At 35.2% G+C, this 22,457-nt stretch overlaps 1 protein-coding gene across 1 annotated transcript; it reads left to right on the top strand.

Moving 5' to 3' along the window:
* On the top strand, positions 1-20,608 carry LOC130657584 (uncharacterized). The gene is made up of 19 exons (XM_057460571.1): positions 1-319; positions 1,881-2,012; positions 2,091-2,194; positions 3,946-4,038; positions 4,309-4,446; positions 5,617-5,898; positions 6,423-6,545; positions 6,722-6,850; positions 7,335-7,454; positions 8,030-8,152; positions 8,787-8,960; positions 10,174-10,356; positions 10,934-11,377; positions 12,372-13,264; positions 13,589-13,730; positions 13,892-17,917; positions 18,089-18,250; positions 18,756-19,319; positions 19,953-20,608. Exons 1-19 carry the CDS (start codon positions 231-233, stop codon positions 20,537-20,539), a joined length of 8,508 nt encoding a protein of 2,835 aa, XP_057316554.1. The 5' UTR covers positions 1-230; the 3' UTR covers positions 20,540-20,608.
* The last annotated feature ends 1,849 nt before the right edge of the window (positions 20,609-22,457 follow it).

Raw genomic sequence — 22,457 nt, forward strand, 5'->3', positions numbered from 1 at the left:
CGAAAACGTACGAACGGCGTGATCATGGGTTGTTGTCGAAAGGTTGTCTAAAATATGGAATTGTCGTAAAAAAATATTTTGTGTTTTTTTTAAAAAAAATTTATAAGTAAGCAAATATATTTTTTTGTGTGTTTTCAAGTGCGTCACAGCCTGAATCAACAGTTAAGAAAACACGGAAGATAATTTTTTTTCGTTACGTTAACATCAAATGATCCAGAACTGAAAGAAATATGAAGTGGAAAATATTTTTGATTCTACTTTTTTTACTGGTAATTCGAAATAATGCTCAGCCGAAGCAAACGCAGCTTTCACCTACAGGGTAAGGACCTTTTGTGCATTATTACTTTTTGGCGGGAAAATTAATATTTCTAGAGGTGTACTTCTCTTCTGACCTCCATCTGGGATTCTCATGCTAAAAAATCGAAAGTAGGAAATTTTTGTTTTGAGGCGTATTTATTTTATGGTTAAAGGCCAGCATAATCTTTGTGTTTACAACCTTGTGCCCGCTGTTTTAGGTTGTTTGTCGATTAGGGCATAGTTTTTTCTTATGACTATGATTGGGGAGATGATATACTTGTGTAGGAAACAACAGGAATTTAAAAAGGTTGGTGTTCCAATGTAGTAATACTCAAAATCAAAAATAAATTAAAAAGAGGTTAGATACATAAGCCTCGTTCGTGTAATTCCTTCCTGCCTCCCATTATGGTTGTAGACTCCTGTTTTGAAGCCGCCACACGAGGCACCCAAAATAATTTCGCCGCCATATTGCCCTGGGGACGAGGTCAATATAGGCCACGTGCGAATTTTCGTTTCTCTCCGGCTGGAAATTGAAAGCGAAAGTTGGTGTATTTTTACTGTCGCCACCAGAGCAATAAAATTACACCGTATAGTCATAAGAAACTTTTCCTCGTGGTAATGGTTACACAAAAATGGCAATAAATGCGAAATGTTGGTACTAAGGATGTAATATTTTGCTTTTACAACATTCTGAAAGGTTCTGACAAAGAAATGTGAACAAAGGTATTTATTAGGAATACATTTGAGTTTTCTTCCAGGTGCATTAGAAAGGGGGTATATAAATACATTAGGTACAAGGAAGGGGGTATGACAAGGCAAACTTAAGGAAAGGATAAAAGGGAGATGGGATGGGGTCTAAAATGGCAAAAAATTTAGGCAGCTAAATGTAATTTTTAGACGCCATACAAACAGTCAGGGTAAACAGGCGGTAGGCTAATTAAGGCATACCACCTATTTAGGCGACTCATTGTAGCCTAGTTAGGCCATATGTAACCTAGTTAAGACATTACAATATTAAATGGCTTTTCACACATTCCTAAGAAAAAATCGGAAGAAATCTTTGTTCAGAATGGTCTACGCGACCATGATTCCAAAATTATCACTCGTGCTTTGATATGTTCGCGCAACTAATAATTATGTTAGAATGAAATATATGACCTAATTAGGTTAAGTGTCACCTATTTAGGTGATGTTTTCGTCCGCCATATTTATTTTTTCCCTGCGGCGTGAATGGCTAAAATCCATTAATTGAAACAACAACTAGTGCCACACGAGGTTTGGGCCATAAGTTACCAATGCGCGATGCAAATAAGACGATAATTGGTCAAAGTTATCTGCAAAGTGGACAAATTTGATTCACATAAAAATTGTAGTGCGAAACGCAATGATTTCGACGTATATACAACAGAAAGTTTTCGTTTGCCTAGTTAGACTACGGGTAGTCTAATTAAACTACATCATGTCGCCTAACTAAACGACTTGCCAAATTAGGTCATGCCGCCTAATTAGGTGTTTACCCTGACTGACAAACATTGATCATTTCTATGTTTATATAATTTATTTTTTTATTTTTTGTTTTCAAGGTTAAATGTTTGCAGCCATAAGTTTTCATACAACAGCTACTACACGCTGACATCAACCTATCAAAGCTATGAAAATTACCGTACATGCTGCAAAAGGTTTTTTTGGTGCACCAGTCATTGTACACGCTACAGGTTTAAATTTATTTTTCATAAAATCTTGATGTGGAAGTATTGTTTTAACAACTCTTGTATATATGTATTTTTTTTTAGGAAGCGTACACGTTACTATATCAAAAGCTTAATACGAGTGAAATATGCAACTTCTTATTTTTGTTGTCAAGGATGGGCACGAGTTGAAAGTTCTTGCCCACAGGGTATATTGTTATTTTCTTTTTTCATGCCTACCCACTTAGCAAAATATCATTAGCATGTCCCACAAATCTCTATGCACTCTGCAAATCACACTCTTTTTTATACGCTTCATACAAAAACAATATAGCTAAAACTTTTGATGTGGAAAGAAAGTGACTGCCTACCATTTTGCAGATGGAAATGATGCTAATTTTATTTTTAGAAACAACTTTTGTTCCTAACAAGGATTTGGCATGTTGTTAACTTGAAGATTTTATAAAATTTTAGATATTATTCTTTGAATTCCTAACCTTTTCTATTAGGGTAATCATCTATGAGTCAAATATCAATTAAATATAGTCATAAGAAACACAGACTATGACTATGAATAAAAGGATGGATATCTTTTGCTTATTAAGGCTCCTTTAAATTCCATTTTTAGTAATGTCACACAGAAATTGTGGAAGCTATCGGGGTGTTGGCTAAATTTATTTTTTCTGTTAGACGAAAATTTTTAATTTAAAATACTAATTGACTTCCCAATTAAAATTCTATTATTTCTAATTACTAAATTTACCCTGTATTCTATCTAAAGCAATGGTCAGTATAAGAGCTTTTATAACCAGGAAGTTAAGTACATGGAGAGTTGGTGTCAGTGAGTTAGCGAGTGGCTGCTATTCCTGGTGATCAATTCAAAAAAAATAGACTTGTACATATTTAAAAAAATCACGTCAATCCTGATTAGCTAGCTAGGTGTCGGAAAGGAACCAAAATGCTTTCAATTTTTTAAGTTGATAGTTTTCCTTACTTATCCTTACAGTCTTGTAAATTTCTTATTCTAAAGAAATAATTTAACTTTTGTGCTGTGTCATATTTCATTCCCTTAAACACATCAGGAATTATATTATGCTACTTTTGCTGAAATTCTGTACTCCTTAAATTAAATAGAAGTTTTTCTTTAGAAGTAAATATGATTTAGTATTGTAGTATCCTTTATGCAATATCATGTGTGTAAAATATATAAAAAAGAATAGGCTCTACTAAAGAGACCAAATACATCTTTCAACTTTGTCTGTAAAATTTAGCAACTCTCACTACAGCAACTACCTAATTACCCAACTTCACAACTCAAAATTAAACTATTTTCCAAACTTGACCAAAAATTCATACATCGCATGTGTATTTTTATTTTTATTTTCAACAATGAACCAATTTGAAATTAGTGATTTAATGTGACAAGACATTTGTTTTTGGATTGCTTTTTTGGGCATCTGGGACCATAGAAATTTCTCCTTTAGAAGTCACCGTTAAAGATTGGCCCCAATTATGAATTTAGAGCCAACATCCTGCAATAACATCGGATATTTTTGACCACCTCTCTCTTGTTTGTGCTTAATAAGACCTAACCCACAACTTCCTTTACTCTCCCACAAGAAAACACACATGTTGTTTCGTGTATCAAACTACCATTTAACCATTTTGTTTAATGGAGGCTTTTCTTTCATTGTAAACAAACTTTCCTTTATCTTGAGTTGGTAAGTGTTGTTCCACAAGGTCAAGATGTCAAAGTGCTTGATGGTAGCATTATAATTACACTTTTCCTATTTTCGTAGTATATATTTTTTCGTAAAAAAATAATTCAACGCAAATTAATTGCAAAATAATTTTGCAACTCTTTTAGAAAAACAAATAAGAAAGTTGAGGCTAAAATGTTCTGCGGAAATTTAAATGTTCTTATATAGGTAAAAATGTGTATTTCCTGGATTTCTTTTAGCTGTTTGTGTACCACCTTGTGAGAATGGAAAATGTGTTCGACCAAATCAATGTGAGTGCAAAGCAGGTTTTACTGGAAAATACTGCGAAACAGGTGAAAAACTTGTTAATATAAATGTAACTTTTGTTTGTTTGTCATCATAAGTTTGAGATACTGACAAAAAACTGGTGATTTTTTTTTGCCTTCAGGATATTTTTTAGCTATAAAGCTATTTTTAGAAAAAGTTATATGCCTAAAATAATTGAATAATAAACTTAATGTAAATAAAAGACTGTGTACATGATAACACAGAGCTTTTTGTGTTTGCTGGGTAGAGTTCTGTAATTCTAATTGATTTATTTGCTCTCATGTGTTATTTCCTAGAAATAAATGAATGTCTTGCACAGCCACGCCCTTGCCAACAAACATGCACAAATCTTCATGGTGGTCACCGATATTCTTGCTCCTGTACAAGAGGATATCGAAAGATAGGCTCTCAAGTTACAAGTCCTAAATGTGAAAGTAAGATACTGTAGATGTATATGTATGTATTTTAAGGGCAAATACCATGATTATTTTTTGAGACAAAATTCTTATTGATGATTTTTATAATTCTCTTTTTTAAAAAAATTGAAGCCAAGATTTTTTTATTCTATATCATTTAAAAGGGTATTAAATATCTTTTCTAAAACTTTCCAAAGATATAAAACTTTTTGGATTTTTTGTTATTGGAAAAGATAAAAAAGAGTTAGAAAAACACATACAAGTTTCACTAAAATGACATTATTTACCAAACTGCTTTGTTCCCATATCCAATTCCACATGTTTGCATATGTGTAACAAGGGTTTTCTCCTATAACAGCCTTAATTTGGAGTTACATTACTTTTTTTACAAAGTGTTAACCTCAAACCTTTACTACAAACTTTGACTTTAGGATATAATGTCTTGAGCATAATTCAACTATCTACAAAACGAAAAAAACCTTCCTATAGATAAACCTATAGACTTGCACATGAAAGTTTTCTCACCCACAGAGCTTTTAAAGTTTTCTCAATAAAATACATCTACAGAACAGTGCACAAAAAAAAGAAAACTGTGAAAAGGTTTTTGATTTTTTTTTAAAACATCTTCGCTATATGTGTACAATATTATTAAATATTAAAATATTATTTGCAAAACGAAATCGGACAATTTTTTTAATTTGATTAGCGATTTTGTTCTTCTTTTATCTGGAGATGATGAACTCTTTTTCTTCTTTCTTTTTTCTGTTTGCAAGAAATGGATTGTGACAATGTGTTTACTTTTCGAGAAATGAAAAGTTATTGAGAAATTTTTAAGCATATTGAAAAAAAAGAAAAAGCATTTGTTAAATATTTTAAATTAGTTATTATACGGAAGTTATTATAGAAATTACAAATGTTTTGTTTTGGTGGTAAACATATTTTTTTGTTTTGGCATATTTTAATTTTAGTAAACATAATGCTGTTGAAAGCAAGGGATTTTATTCTTAGACAGCTCAATTTACTAAAAATCTTTAATTGAGCAGTTTGGAGTACTGAAGTCCCACACTTATACATACCAAAGTAATAACCCCATTTAGAATAACATCAGACATTTTTAAACATGTTTATAACTGTTATTGTTTTTGTTTTGCACACTAAATAATATGCAAGTATTTTGATTTTTTGCAGATGTAAACGAGTGTCAGGCTGCAAAGAACAAATCAATAAACCTTTGTGTTTGTGCATATAATATACCTGGATGCAAAGCTACTTGCCTGGATACACTTGGCAGTTACAAATGTCAATGCAGCTCTGGCTATAGATTGGTGGCTAACCGTGTGTGCACTGATGCAAATGAATGCTCCGCCGGTACTCATCAATGTTCTCAGATTTGTATAAACAAAGCAGGTGGTTATGTATGTGACTGTTATGTTGGCTACGAGTTGAGTGCAAATAAACGATCTTGTCTGGGTATGTTCTTTCCATATTCTGTATTGTCACGTATTGAGTTAAAGATAATATACAAACTGGAGTCAAGTGGTATGCTTTCAAAAATTTAAAAAAAGTAATGTGCTTTTAAATTTTTCAGTTGATCAAAACCGTTTTTGCAAACTTTCAGTGCCAGTGCTAAATACAGGAAAATTAACATGAGCAGGAAATTAGTTTATTACTTACTTAATGCAATACACAAAATTATGGTAGTCTGCATTAATTTTATGACTCTCCTTCTTGCAACAAAGTAGATCAAACTATCCCCTGCAAGCGTATCCACCTAAATACATTTTAACGGATAGACTTTTCAATTAATTGTGTTTTTAACTTTATGGATATCTTTATTAGAATTAAAATCACTTGTAATGTTAAGTTTTGGTTAAATGTTTTTCTTGAATTCAAGCCACTTCAGCCATTATTAATCTACACAGTAAAAAGTAGTTATTACTTTTATTATGTTTACTAAAGCTTTCTTAAAAACTTTATCTTAATTCTACCTACAGACATAGATGAGTGTCAGCTCTCCAATGGAGGGTGTGACCACAAATGCACAAATTTGCGAGGGTCATACAGATGTTCATGCAAGAAGGGCTATTTGCTGTTGAGCGACCGCATGAGGTGCCAAGGTATGTATTAATTGCAACGGAATAAATTAAAGATAAGTAGAGGCAAAAGTAGCACAGTTGATTCCTAAAAAATAAATGTGTTTATATACAGTTGTCTGAATGGGTCTGATTGTCTGATTGTAAGTTCTATACCATATATATATGAATACATTTGTTGTGTTTATATTCCTGTTTAGATATCAATGAATGTATGATTAGTAGGCCGTGTGATTTGTTTTATGGTAAATGTATAAACCGTGCAGGTGGTTACGAATGTGGTTGTAAGAAGGGATACGAGCTTCAATACGATAAGAAGACGTGCAAAGGTTTGGTTTTGTTTAGTGTCTTTGTGTATGCAGGGAATATAAAAACGTAACGTAACTTTATAATAATGTGTTAATCTATTTGTTTTGTCTGTTCTCAGAGATTTCAGATGAGTTTTTGTTGTATTAAAACATTCAGGAAAGCAATGAAAATTAATGTAAAACCGAGGGACTAAATGCCCTGGCTCAATTTTTTTAATTGGCATTCTGCATGTGGATTATGTGACTTATAACTCTTTATGCAAAACTTTACACAATGATATTGCATTGTGGTTTTAAATTTTTTACCAGGTCAGCTTAATATCAGTTAAATGCAAAGATGCACAACATTCTAAAATATAAGGAGTCTGTCATTCGTCGCTTTCATCCGCAAAGCACCTCCTCCTAAATCTTGCAAAAAGTAACATCACTGAAACCTTTTTTGATGCTTTAAAATAAGTTCTTTTATTAAAGGGTAATATCTCTTATATGTGTATTCCCTCCTTAGACATCAATGAATGCAAGGGTATCAACTACTGTCAGCAGTCGTGTGTTAACAGGGATGGCTCCTACCTTTGTTCGTGTAGGTTTGGATACAAATTGAAACCAGATGGCAGAACTTGTGAAGGTGATTCATTATGATTGTTTACCATATGCAGAGGGACTACTTCAAAGGCAGCCATTGCTGTCAATTTTTTAGTTGAAATTCGTTTACAAGGAGATTCCCTTTTTTTTATAAAAATACAATTTTAGCACTTTCGTAGCGATTGTTTAAATTTTAGTCTGTTTAAGTGCAATTTGCTTAATTTCTACTCCTGTGGAAAGTTGTGATTTCTAAAATCTGATTTGTTGTTATTTTATTCCTCTGCTCTTGAGGTGGGTGTTATGGAAACATCAACTTCTTGTAAGACAGTAAAGGAAAGGCTGTAGTAAACCAACAGAAAAAGATATCTAGCCAATCAAATGAAAGTGTTGAGTTGTTGTTCTTTGTTGTTTTTAATTGGTGCAGAAATCAGTAGTAATGTATTGAAATTAGCAAAAATGATAATTTCACACTTGTTTGTTTTTCTAAGAAAATGTTCTTTTAACAAATCACTGGTGTATACCCTGTTTAAAATGACTGGGATAAGCGAGGCAATCGATTTGTTACTTAGGCGTTTGTTTTCTAAGCTCTCGGAGCATTGTTTTTTATATTTTTTTCAGATATTGATGAATGCAAAGAAAACTTACATACTTGTGAACACATTTGTGAAAACAATCCTGGTTCATTTAAATGTCGTTGCAGACCTGGTTTTATCCTAGACGCGGATGGTAACACATGCATTGGTAAAATGAATTCTTGTTTTTTGTTTCATGTTTTATGGTTAACATTTGATTTGTATCTTTTTTTGGAAACAACCAATCTTATTTTAAAGTGATTTTGGCGGGAATTTAAAATACAAGTACAAAAAGAAGGAACATTCACATTAGAAATATTTCAAAAAAAATAGATTTTGAGCATGTTTTGAAACTTTTAAATTTTAGGCCAATTTTGTAATGAAATAACGCATTAACTCGTGAAAATTTTAGAATAACATAAACACTTTTCTAACAAATTGTCTTCACCAAGGCAAAGCATATATTAAAAAACATAAAGTATTGTTATGGTCTTTCTTCTCGCGAAACCAGCCTTTTTGGGTAACTTCTCTTCACCCTAACACTAGAAGTATATATTTAGAAAGACAGAGGGGACACATACTGGGAAAATTTTTTAGGCCTTGATGATGTCCAATATAGTGCAGTTTTCTAAAAATAATTTAGGAAATTTTTTAAGCAAAGTCCGTTGTTCAGTGTTCAGTGTATTATATTATAGCGATCTTAAAATGTTAAAAGGTTACTTTGCCAAACTGTTGTTTGCTATCTTATATCAGGTAATCAGAATCCCTGTGTTTTCATGCATAAATTGAGAATTTACTTTTAGGTCTTCCTTGCAAAACTTTATACGCACCTCATCATGGGTCAGTAAATTGCACAGGTTTCTATGCGGGCGATCGTTGTTATTTTGGTTGCAATATTGGCTTTCACTTGCAAGGTGTTGGTATGAGAACCTGTTTGCAGAAGTCCAGATGGACGAGTGGTGAGCCAAAATGTATTGGTGAGTATGGCCACGGAACTCTTTTTTGAAGATCATGAAGGTCTCGAGTAAACTTTTAAATTTGGACATCTCGAGAACGAGAAAAGCCTTTTCAAAAGTTTTTTTAAAAGTTTTTAAACTCCACAACATAAGGATAATATCATTAACCTCAAATTCGATTTATTATTGGTTACACGCAATAACAAAGTGACCTATGAATTAGTGTCCATCCGTCCGTCCGCATGTAACTGCTTTTTTCTGGATTCGCTTATTAGTATTTTCTCATCTTTCGCACACAATTATTTATTAAAAAATGCTAGAAAGCGACATTTTTGGATTTTTGAACAAAATCATAATGTACCATATTTGGCCAAAAAGACAAAATTTGTTCCAAAAATAGAATTTTTTTAAAATTTTCTCTAAAAATTATCATTACCTTTTTTTGCTATAAATGGTTCAAAATGTCATTGTTATTGTCAGGTCATTTTCTACAAATTTTATTTGGTCCTGTATGAGGGGAAACACTGGTTGCTAGGCAAAGAACCTAAAACGGGCGAAAATTAGCTAAAAACGGGTTGTTCACATGTTATTTGTTTTTTTTAATAGATGAACCATAACCAGAAAACAGCAGATTATTTACAAAATTGAGCTGATTTCATATTTGTGAAAAACATATGCTGCTAGGCAATAGTCCTTAACTACCTTCTAAATTAACCGTAAATAAGGTTTTCATGTCAGTCCAAAAATGTCATTTTTTTCATTGTTAATGCTGATTGATATTTGTGTGTGACCATTTTTCCTTATTTAAACTCAATTTTGCAGTAGTAAAAATACAAATAAAAACTAACTTGAATTGACTAAAACGTTTGAAGTGTCTTCTGACACTTCAGTAAAAATCTGTTTGACGTCATGCTGAGCCATTCAGTTTAAGGTCCCCATCACCTATTTTATTATATATTCCCCCTGAGATTTTCAAAGGTCTTGCGCTTTTCTTCTCGCTGTTCTTCAAATAATCATCATTTTGGTATTCATTCTCTTTTCTTCAAGCGGTGTTTTTTGTGGATATTCTAGATGTTGTATCTGGAGAAATATATGGAACATGTACAATAAAATTAAAATGGACAATTTTGATTCTAATAATATATCTGCCGTATTCTGATTCGGACCTTGTTGTTTTGTACAGTTAGTTTCTTATTGAAGGTATAAACATCCAAGCTTTGTATTTACGTTACAGCTATGCAATGTCCAGCTGCTAAGCCACCAGTGAACGGAGCGCTTATTCTACCCTGCATAGAAGAGTATCGCTCGAAATGCATCGTTAAATGCAAGCAAGGGTATAACTTAAAGGGAAAGAACACCATTGATTGTGATATCAATGCAGGAATTACAAGATGGAGATTGAATTCAACATGCAAAGGTATGCGGGAAATGTTTATTTTTTTTTCTTTTACCCGGGATCTGTGTGTTTAATTTTTTTTTGCTGACACTTTGCGGATCATCAGAATTGCAAAAATCTGTACAAAAAACTGCAAAAGTTTTGAGCAACTGTAATGAAAAATAATTTCGGATGAACAAGCAACAATTTACGTTTTGACTGCAGTAGTGAAAATCTTTTACTTTAATCAGCTTCTTTTTGTGTTCACGAAGATAAATGTTCATACTTAGGGGATTTATAGAGCAACTCTCTTTTTTTCTGATTTTGGACTGAATGATTATTTAGTATAGGTATTAGATGTACATTTAACTTGAATTAAAAAACAACCGATTTAAGTCTGATAATTTGTGGTCACGGTTTTGAAAATTTTGAAAATTATTGCACCCACAATAAGCAACCAATTTTTGTAAAGTGTAAGGTATTTTTGCAGCAACTCAAGTACCAGGTCAAAAGTTGGGTGGCTTATATACATGCACTCTTTTTTAGTTTTAGTTAGAATATTTTTCAGAATTTTTACAGAACAGGACAATCTAAATGATTTCAAATTTATTCCATCTAGAAATTCGACTGTGTGCACCCAACCCTTGCCAACACAAAGGTTCGTGCCAAGTTATCTCCAATACCAAGTACTCTTGCGATTGTACCAATACGGGCTACATCGGTGACCAATGTCAAATTGGAGAACTTAAAGTTCCTGAATTCCCGCAAATGCAGGTAGCAATAGAATCTGACGAGCTCGTGATCAAAGCCAAACCCGATAATCAGTTAACGATTACCTTGGATACGGAACTTCCTGATTCTGTTGTCTTTACTCCAAGTAACACACTGCAGATTGTTGCTCCTCGTGATGAAGTCACTTTTAAAGTCACACCGAAGCGCAAGGGTTTAATTCGAATCAAGTACATATTATCTGGTGCGGACAGTTTTAGCTTTGTCCAACCACGTGACGGTGTGATTTATGCCTTAGAGAGTGTGACCAATAGTCGACTTTCGACTATTCCAGGTATGTTAAACATGTTTTCTGTTGTGTATTGAAACTTTATTAGCCTTCTGCTATTGTGCTTATTTTACACTGTTTTTTTGAATTAGTGTAAATGACGTTTTTTACGGATTTTTTAATAGTCTGCGGGATGTTGTTAACGACAAAGCCATTCATTAGACCAGCTTTCGGATTAGAGTCTCGAGTCATGATTTTAGACCGTGATTTGATCTTCGATTGATTTCAGACGTTAAAGAGAGCTTGTTAGTTACCTGTGGCCAGCCTGTACTTAATAAAAATGTTCAATCCATACCTTAAGTTATTTTAGCGTTGCGATTTTGTTTTGATAAATTACCCGCGTGTATTATTTTATAAAAAGATATTGTTAGCGTTTTTTTCTTTGCATGGTAATGGTGAATTGTTGCCAACGAATGCTTCGATACATTAACGATTTTCTTTCCAGTTTGAAAGTACTTTGGATTCTCCGCACAATTAAAAACATCATTTTTTAAATAACTACTTTTTATTGCTTGAAAGGAAAAAAGTTTTCGATTTTTCATCTAAATTGTAAAAAAAAGGCTTCATCCCGAAAGTTTTTACCGTCCGAATATATTGAAATAAGCTATTCGCGAACCTCGATCCCGGGATTTTCGCAAAAAATAATTGAAATAATCACTCGCGAAATTATTTATTGCGAAATTTTGTCGGAATGAAACAATCCGGAAAGTTATTTTCCGCGATAAATTCTTGAAAGTGATCACTTGCCAAAGTCACATATATTACGAAGAATTCTAAAAGGGAGCATTCGCGAAAGTTACTTATCGCGAAATTTTGTCGAAAGGGAACAATCCGTAAAGTTTTTTTCCGCGATACATTCTCGAAATTCCGTAAAAATGATCACTTGCCAAAGTCACATATATTGCGAAGAATTCTAAAAGGGAGCATTCGTGAAAGTTATTGTCCTTGATTTAACGAGTCACAAAATTTCTTCATTTTCAAGTAAGAAATTATTTTTCAGGCGACAACTTTATGAAGGCCAACTGTCACGATCTTCACGTCGATAAATGTCCCGGTCCTGATAATATTAAACTTTCTTCAAGCTGTCGCTGGGAAGTTTTTGGAACGACCGGTTATGTAAGCGTATCGACCGGATCCATATCACTACCTCTGTCGTTAACCGGTGTTAGTTTCCTTGCCAACGAAGGCATTAAGAAATTTCATAGCAGCGGTGTTTTGACAGTTGCAAAGGTGACACAAGATATGCTAATTAGCGGACGCACAAGTTGCGCCTCGGGTAAAACGTGCACGAATGCGATCAAGTCCGAATTAGATCATGATTTTCTCCTTAAAAGAAATCAATTCCTTCGATTTTTTTACAAGTCTGTGATGTCTATAAATCCATGGTGGATCACATACGATTTAACGACTGACCATAATGGCTTCCACGTAAATGACGTGCAATCTTTGTTGATTCAAAAGCCCAGAATGAGGGACTTGATTGTTTGTAAGCATATACCGTCAAGCATTTCGGGAACATCTTCGGTCCTTGTTACGCATGCGCCTGTGAATATAGCTATGGCAACTCAGGAATACGTCATTGATTCATCCCACCCAACATGCATCGTTGTAGATTTATGTAAACAAATCTCGTACATCTCACTTCCAGTGGACAAGTCTCTGACACCCTCTCACGTACTATCCTCGATACGTATAAAAATAAAGGGACTGGGGTTCAGCAACAAGAGTGTCATAGAAGATTCATGTATGCGTTTTTGGAACGGAGTCACGGGGAAAGAGATGCAACTGTGTGTTCAAGCTAATGTCTGGCTGAAAGCTTTCATCAATCTCAATACGGACAACTCTAACTTGGCTTTCAACGGTGAAGTCTTTTCAACTGCTAATATGGAATCTGTATGTATATTTTTGTTTAAAGAATTATCGTACACTCCAAAAAAAGTCTGTTCTGTAAAAGTATTTAAGTGTTCGACAACGCAGCAATTATCATAGACTTACAAACTGCCCGCCCCTTTGCCAATTTTTCGCTCGGAGTTCTTTTGCAAAAGTAAAGTAAACGTCCCCGTATAATCTTATATTTGCCTAAACGCCCAATACTTTGATTTCATAATGGACATGCTATTTCTAGAGCTTTTGTGGTTACCATATTTTTTATGTTTTTTTTTCTCTCGATAATGTGAAGCTCTTAACATTCTCTACCAACCTTTTTTTTATATTTAGTTTGTTACTGAACGCTTTAACATGGAACACAACATGCTCCTCCGTGGAGAGCTTTCTGGCAAGCTGTCAATAAATGTACAAGGAAAGAAGTTAAACCTAGTCTATCCATCTGCGAAGGTGTCTTCTTTTGTACAATTTGGAGGTATGCTTTCTACTTTCTACTACGGGAGTGACGATGCCATTTTTAAACAAAAAAGAACGACAGTTCCCTCTATTTATCCTGTTGTGTTGATTGTTTATAAAAGATTTGATTCATTTTTGTTGTTGTTGAAGCCATACACGTTTTCTTTACTGTTTTTTCAGGAACTCTTCACCCATCCTGCACGATGTGTTCCACGAAAGGAATATACTTATCCATGTTGGCAACCAAACTAAACATAGACTACGAAACTAGCGTGTTGAGGATCTATCCAGATTTAAATATCCAAAACGCAAAGATTCAAGCCCGCCTGTATTATGACGTCATAAAAGGTCACGTAATATTAGTAGAGAACCTGCCCCGCATAAAGTTAATGCTGAGATTTCTAGCAAATACAATATCTGCGCAGATTAGAGGCATTCAGTTTGCAATGGGACCGTTAGCTGCAAAGTATATGTTGGAACTTGGTGAAGTGACGAAAGCTTCAGCAACCTTTTCGGTGTTGTTGCAGAAAGGAACATTAGTAGTGTCGATCGCTGATCCAAAATACAAAGACGTTTTTGTAGCTTTAACCACCGCTAAACAATATGTAGCCACTTTTATCGATTCCTTGGTGGCGTTGAAGGATGCTGTACATAGCCATGAAGTTAATTCGTTTGTTATAAGACGAGTAGATATGCAGGTTTTAAACTTGCGACGGACAATGACTCGTCTGTTGACGTTGCAAGCAGTCCCTAAACTTGCCGCGACGCAAGAAAGGTTTGACGGTCTATCTGTGAGTTACGTCGGGAAAGTCTGTGTTTTTAACCTTTGTTTTGATAACGGAGTTGTTTCTGTTTATGATTTAAAGCGAGATCAGTCTTCCTGTAGCGAATGTTGGAATACAAGTAGTTCCAAACTGTCCGAGTACACTTATATAGACACGGTAAGTAAAGCTTCTAAACAGCTGGGGTCTTACGTTAAAGTTAAAAGTGGCGCGAGAGTTAAAATTGAGGTATCGAAGACTTCAGATAAGTTTGTAATCGAGCTGCCAGCAACAGTAGCTATGTTTGATCAACTGTTTGAGGTTCTATTACGAATCGATAACAAAGTGATTAGCTACACATTAAAAAACGTTTCAATCGCGCAAGATCTTGTACTTGACATCAAGGCTAGAGCAGATTTTACTGCATCGATAACATGGAACACGATAAAGTTTACGTATGAGGGACAAGCAAGCGCCTCCTCTAAGTTAGGGAGCAAAATGGAAACGCTCGCTAATACTATGATCAAAAACATTGCTTTACGAACAATCAGAAGGATAAACGAGACTCGTTTTAAACTCTCTCAATCTAATACGTTGATCGAAAAGAACCAAGCTGAAGTATTGAAGCTAAAAGCTAATGCAGATGCTAAGAACCGAGAACGACGCTTGGCGACAGCTCAGTACCTCCAATATAAATTAAACTACACGAAGACCTTAAAGTCGTTCCGAGAATATTTTGTCGGTGATTTTATTAAGAATCTTGAGAAGCGACTGAACGAGACGTGTATCTACGAAGAATGTTCGGAAGTTTGCTTCACTATGTCACTGTACGATATGTGTCAAGATAAACAATTTGTAATCGCCAACGAGCTGCGTTGCGACCAAAAGCAAGTCAAAACTCGCACCACGGTGGAGGAGCCTTTTAAAACTGATTGTGCAATGACTAAGCATAATTTTATCCCGATTTATACGGGAACATGTCGAAAAGGTGGGCAAGCCAAGTTAAAGAATTCGTTAATGGCTACTGGGGCAGGCGTAGGAGGCTTAGTCGGGTCTATAATCCCAGGACTTGGAACTGCTATTGGATCAGTAGTAGGTACTGCAGTTGGTTATTTTGCAAGTCTATTTTCTTCATGCGATGAATCATACGAGGTATTCAAGCAAGTGATCAATTATCAACAACCGTGTGTTTTAAAGAAATATAACACAAGAACAAAGCTTTTTACCGTTTCAGATTGCTTTCCAGTGCAGCGCTTAGTTCTTTCCGATTACGGTGTCCCGTATCCATGCCCTGTAAGTAATTCAACGTGTGTCCCGATTTTTGACCCTGTATGTACGCAAAAGAATAATGAATGTAAAAGAAATCGTGATACCGTTAGAACGAGGGAATTGAAGAAGGCTGGGGTATACAATGATACATGGTTTAAATTGAATTTCTTCGAGATTAAAATGCAAGAGCAATTTATAATAATGGAGAAGGCAAAAAGCGTCGCCGCTGAAGCGCAACGAAAATACGAACGCAAGGAAGCACTACTTAAGGAAGCGAAACTGGAAGCTAAGTTTGCTCAACTAACTATTGACAATATTGATTTAACTTTAAGCTTTGAAAAATGTTTATTAGGAATATACCAAGCTACAGCTGAAAAGGACAAAGCTGTCGAATTTACTGATTACTCATTTAAAACTTCGACACCGATTGCTGAGAATTTGCTGATCGAGTTGTATGTAAAGGGCGGGAAGACAGGAAAGATGCTCGCCGAATTCTTGTTTACATTTAAAGACCAAGATATATCAATTCAAAATGGCGTTCGTAAGATCATTCAACAGTATCTATGCAGTGGTAAAACTAAAAGGCGTCGGCGATCGTTTGTTGAAAGTATATCTTCTAGTCCGCTGGGTCACCACAATGACTTTTCTTTCACAACCAGTGTGGGAAAAGATGTAAAGGACTCGGACGTCGTATGCTTAAGTTCCAAAACAATATTTAGCTACCTTTCTCATTTAATTAAAGAACTAAAGAAATCGCTTGCGTTGAATTTTAAGCGTGAAAAGGAGCTAAAGCATTCTTTGGGAGAATCTAACAAATTAATCACTAATCTTCAATCTCGGGAAACAGATCCCCTGATGTTTAAAAAGCAGCTAGAATGGCTTCGGGAGACGCATGCAGAGGGCGTTGCGGAGCTTAAGGAGTACTCGGCTGAAAATGTGTTACAAAAATGGCGACTAGATATGGAGCTATACACGCAGAGGAGTAATTTCACGGCTTGCTTGGATGCAAATGATTGCGTTGAAACGGCCCTTGAAAACCTCAAAGAGTTACCATCCATGTTTAAAGGGACTCGCTCGCAGTACGTGAAACTAATCAAAGATTTTATGGAGAATTACGCTAGACTTTTTAAGTTTGCCACCTCCCTAGAAGCTTTACAAGGGCTAAATAAAAAATTGGAAAACGTATTGGAATCCCTAAAAAATATGACGCACTTTTGCTCCCGCGTTCCGCAAGTACGACTTACATCACCCTCCCAAGTGATCTCCTTCGTCGGTGATGTTGTTGAGCTAGAATGTAAAGCGACAAGCCCACTTCCAATTTCATACATATGGAAATTTGATAACAAAACACTGTTGTTTGAGACGCAGTCGAAATTGAAAATATTTCTGCATACGTCGGCGTTTGGTAAATACAGGTGCGAAGCTTGGAATCTAGCTGGCCGAAACCGATCCGATGATACCTTCATCGTTCTTCGCAAGAAACCCGTGATCGTATCGCAACCGGAAGATTTTGTCTATCTAAGCACGGTTGCGAGCAAGATTTCTCCCTTCTTCGAGTGTAATGTAACTGCCGATCCGCAAGCCAAAATCACATGGTATTATCAGTCGTATAGCAGCCAATCAAAGTCTTTGAAACTACACTCTACTAAATCAGTTCTAAGGATTGCTTCACCAACCGCAAGCAACAGCGGTTTCTATTATTGTGTGGCTATTAATCAATATGGCTCCATTACAAGTCGAAAAGCGCGACTGGATGTTTTGCGAGGTGACGTTCCACACCAAGAAGTGTCTGTTGAGTTTGACTTGGGTCTGGGTCGCATTGATAAAGTTAACAGAACGGAGTACACAGAAAAGATCCTCAAGGACTCGAAACTATCTGTACAACAAAGTGTTCACGTTGATATGCAAGCTGCTGGTTCGGCTGACGTAAAATTTGAAGTAACGCTTGAAGATAAATCTAACGACAATTCGTACCGATTGAATGACGTCAAGTTAATACGAAGTGTGTCAAAGAAACGGCAGTCGCTTTCTGAAGGCGTGCAAAGGCTTGTTTCAGGGTTTGTTGATACAAAAGGAAAAGTTACGTCGGCTGAGATGGAGAAAACAATGGTACTTGGTTTTAACGGTGACAAATGTCCAACCGGATCTAAATTACATAACAATGGATTCACTTGCGGTAAGGAATGTGGTTTTAAAATGTTTAAAACTGAAGCAGATATTTTGTTGAATCGTTACAACCAGGGTCTTTACTAGAACAGTAAAAAACAAAATGTCCTGGAAACAAGGTTGAGAACACTAATGATAGTGGCTTCGTTGTAGCTTTTAAATCACTTAGCATTTTTTTTAGTGCCATGCACGGCTGGTTCATATGGCTATGCCGGTTTTTGTTTACCTTGCCCCATCGGAACCTACCAACCATTACCGGGACAGGATAAGTGCAACTTATGTACAAACACGCAAGTAACCGAGCAAACTGGAACGATCAACAAGATGCATTGCCAGTCACCTGGTGAGATTACGTGTTATTTCTTGGTTGCTTTTATTAGTTGTTTTTTTGTGGAGTATTTCTCTGGTCGTTGCTTTCTGTTCGGTTTTGTTTAAACATGTTTTATTTTAGCGCCCATTTGCAAAACAAAACTTAGCTAAAAATTTGCGAAACTCGCAAAACGTTTTTGGCCACGAAAGTTGGTATGTACTTTTAAAGGGAGACTTAGAAATCAAAAAGTATACGCTGGACTTCAATCCGACGTTTAAATATACCATCCCCCCCCCCTTCCCCCACTCCCTTAGTGCCCTAAACGTCAATACCAAAAAATGTAATATTTCAGTCCCTGAACTCGCGTTTTTGTGACAAGAAAAGATGTCAGTTCAAAACTTTGAATTCTTTAAAAATTCGGTGTTTTTTGAATGAAATATTTAAAACTGGATTGACGATAAGCGTGCACTTTTTGCTTCGTGAGTCACCCCCACAAAAGTGGTGAACGAATTTGATCGTCCGTTTTTTACATTTTCAGTTCTTCGAGCTATGGATATTATACTGCTTGTCGACACGTCACAGAGCCAGAGTTTAACGCAGTTCGATAATATTCGTCAATTCCTTGTGAAGTTTCATAAAGATTTTGTTCAATCTGGCAACGATGTACGATTCGGATTGATCACGTTTAGCAATTCCATAAACTCTGTTATTTCTCTCGCTTATCCAAATTCGGCAGCTGCCGCTACTATTAACAATCTATCGAGATCAACGAGTGCCATGAGAAAAACAGACAAAGCGATAAAGTTTGCATCGAGGATATTCAGCGAGAAGTCATCTGTAACGCGTAGAAAACTTCTTGTCTCGATTATCACAGGTCGTACATCGAGTTTGAATAATCAAGAAGGGTTTGTGTTGCTACGTCAAGCATCGCTCGACTTGCATAGAGGTGGAATAGAAAGTGTAGCTGTTGGATTTGGAGGTTGTGATAAAACTGACCTTTTAGCTCTAGCATCAGCGAAAAAGGAAAACAACATGCTTGAATTTGACAGCGCTGTTAAATTGAATAACGCGAGACAAAAGCTAGCTGCTACCATTTTAAGAGGTATGTATATTTTATATCTGTTTAGAAGACAAAAGGAGTTCTCGCTTGTTTTTTGGTAAAGTCGCAACGTCTTATTAAAGGTTTGAAAGGATTGAAAGTCCTGATAACTAGGTGGTTAACATTGATCTCAGACGATGCAAAAATTCAGGATGAGTCAGCCCAACTAGGCGAAAAGGTTTTTATTCAACCGTGATCAATTTCTTTGTTATGAATTATTCTTTGTTTGCATTGTTTATATTATTTTTATTGTTCAGCCCCATCCCGCCTAATCGCGATAGGTGTTTTGGTGTGAAACATAAGCTATAAACCAGCCCGACAAATAAGATAACTCAGTTTCTCGAGCCAGTCCATCTCCATATAACACAGCCCCTAAATTGTCTTATAATTGTGAAAAGTTGAATTTTTCATATTTTTTTCTGCCAGCAGAGAGTAATGCTTAACCATACTCCATAAGATTAAATGGCTCAGCTATTAGCCCGGTTTCAGCCATCAATTGTCCGGCAAAATCTTATACCTATTGACCAGTAACTAAGCTTGACGATTAAGTTGCGGAAGATTAGAAATTGGCTGCTTCTAGGTTGAATATGAAGAACAAAGAATAAAGGTGATAATACTTTTGTTTTTTTTTCATAGGTGAATGTTCCATCCCTGGTAAGGATATTGCTATAGCTATTCAATCTTCTTCTACTGTTCCGGACAAGCTGTGGTCAAACGCTCTATCCTTCGTCGGGGGTTTCATCAATCGTTTGCGAAATACTCCGACTACTAAATTCGGTATTGTTACGTTCGCTTCTAAAGTTGTGGGGAAGAGATTTCGCAGATATAACTCTACTGCTGAAGTTGATGCTGTTCTATCGGGTTTGGCGCGAACAAAAGGTGTTCACTTCCCAAACGCATTGGAATTTATGTTTAATTCGTTCACGACGGAGAAGTATGGTTCTCTATCCAAAGTAAAAATTCTTCTGATCGTCAGTGAACAAAAGATAAAAGACGATGTGTTCGCCAAATTCCAAAAATTTTACCATCAGGACGACGTCAGGTTTATAAATGTTATTATGTCGCTCGAAAAGCAAGACGTGGGAGTTGCGGATTTAGGTATGAAGGAGAGCGAAAAATTTATTTACTCGTTGGGCGAACTTGCGGAACTCGTTAAACGTGTGAAGGGTATTGTACCAACGATTCAAGTTGAATGTTTCAAGTCACGCCAGGAAGCAATATGATTCTATCGTGTATTTGAATACTGCTAAAATAAATATATTTATGTGTAATGGAAGAAATGGTAAAAAATCGAGTGGAGTTTTTTGTTTCCTTGTTTTTTGCACAATTATTTTAACTTGAATTGTAAGTTGCACAACCTCGTTCCCAGGGCATCTTGCCTTTTTGATGACAAGGTTGTACGTTGCACTGCACGTTGTTTCTTATAAAAGACTAACTACATGCTTTTTTAGTGAATATGCTTTATAAAAATATCAGGCTGGGATTTCAGTTTAAAAACAGGTTTAAAACAATAGAGATAAATGAATGAATAAGTAAATGATTAATGGCAGCCTGGTTAGAATTTTTGGTATTATAAAAAGCATGTATATTTAAAAGGATAAAATTTTAGAAGTGTTTTATTTGCAAAGTTCTATGGAAACTTTAGATGGAGCAGTTGGTGGTATTCATGTTGCTATAGAATGTTCTTCTAGTTGGTTCCCTGTATTTTAATTACAACAAGAAGCCCTGCAGCTTTAAGATTTCCGTCATTAGCCTAAAGGATTTTGAAATTTAAAGTAGACCTTGAAAACGGAGAATTATGGGGTAAACAAATCACGAGTGTCACAATTCTCAACTATTTTTATAACTAACCTGCAATGTTAAAATACAACTCAATAAATAAAAAATAGAAATTTTTACATAGCTATATGAAGTATTCTAAAAAACAGTTAAAACTTTTACTGGATATTTTTCAAAGTGATCAGGAAAATTCTGGAAATTCCAGAACACAAATCTTGATATGTAGAAACTTGACAATTCGAATATAATAACTTCTGAACGAGCTCACTTTGAATGATGAAGTAGTTCATTGTTTATTAATTCAGCAATAAATACATATTAGCATTTGAATATTTCAGTATTTAGGCCTTCAAAATTTACTCTCTTGTTGAAAATTTGTTGAAAATGCTGATGGTACATGGGCTGATAACAGCTGATCTAAAAAAAAAGTACGTTTAAAATAAGAAACAAGAATACAATTTTACCATAAACTGCTTTAAACCGGCTTTTGATATCTTGTTAAACAAGTAACATATTAAGCAGCACCATGATTTTGAAACCTGTGGACAATACAGGATTTATTTTGTAGAAATTGATTTATTGAATTTAACTGATTGTTTATTATTCTTTTTTGATTCAAATTCTCAAATTTGAATTTCTTTCGGGGAGTCGGATTAGTTGCAAGTTTTCATTTTGAGGGAACTGATTGGTCATTGTTTTGTTTGAAAAATTGACAAAATTGATAATAAGATCAGTTTCACCAGGGTTTAGGATTTTATCCAGATCTATTGAAGTAAATAGCTGAGGTAATAAACAAAAGCAATCCTCTGGTGTTACAAAACTCTCTTAACCCCATCTTTACAAATATAGTGCTTTTCGCAGATTTTATGAATAAGAATTCTGCCAAAATCTCGGGCGGAGATATATCCTAAAGCATAAACTTCTCCGAAAAGACGCGAAATTTGCGAGACTTGTAGAATACGAGCGCTTGATAACAGAATGTCTGATCGAAAATTAATGTTGCATATAACGAAAAAATATTAAATGCATGCCCCCATCAAAAAGGCTCATATAGACCCGGTATAATCGGAATATATCCGATATTGTCCGGGATTATGAACCGGATTACAGGGGACCTTTTTCTGTGTCGCACGCTCCAAACAGGTCAGGTGTTGGTGCGTTTTTCAGTACAATATTCAACTGACTTATATTTGGTTAGAATTTAGAATAACATCAATATGACTGATAATATTCGATGGAGTAGTGATCCGGCTAAAATAGAAGCTCTTGGAGATACTAAAGTACGCAATCTAGGTTCATTCTTGACACGAAATTTGACTCCAGCATCCTTGGCTCAACGTTACATGCACTGGACGAGTCGTT

The sequence above is a fragment of the Hydractinia symbiolongicarpus genome, chromosome 9, assembly GCF_029227915.1.
Source record: "Hydractinia symbiolongicarpus strain clone_291-10 chromosome 9, HSymV2.1, whole genome shotgun sequence".
Classification (NCBI taxonomy): Eukaryota; Metazoa; Cnidaria; class Hydrozoa; order Anthoathecata; family Hydractiniidae; genus Hydractinia; species Hydractinia symbiolongicarpus.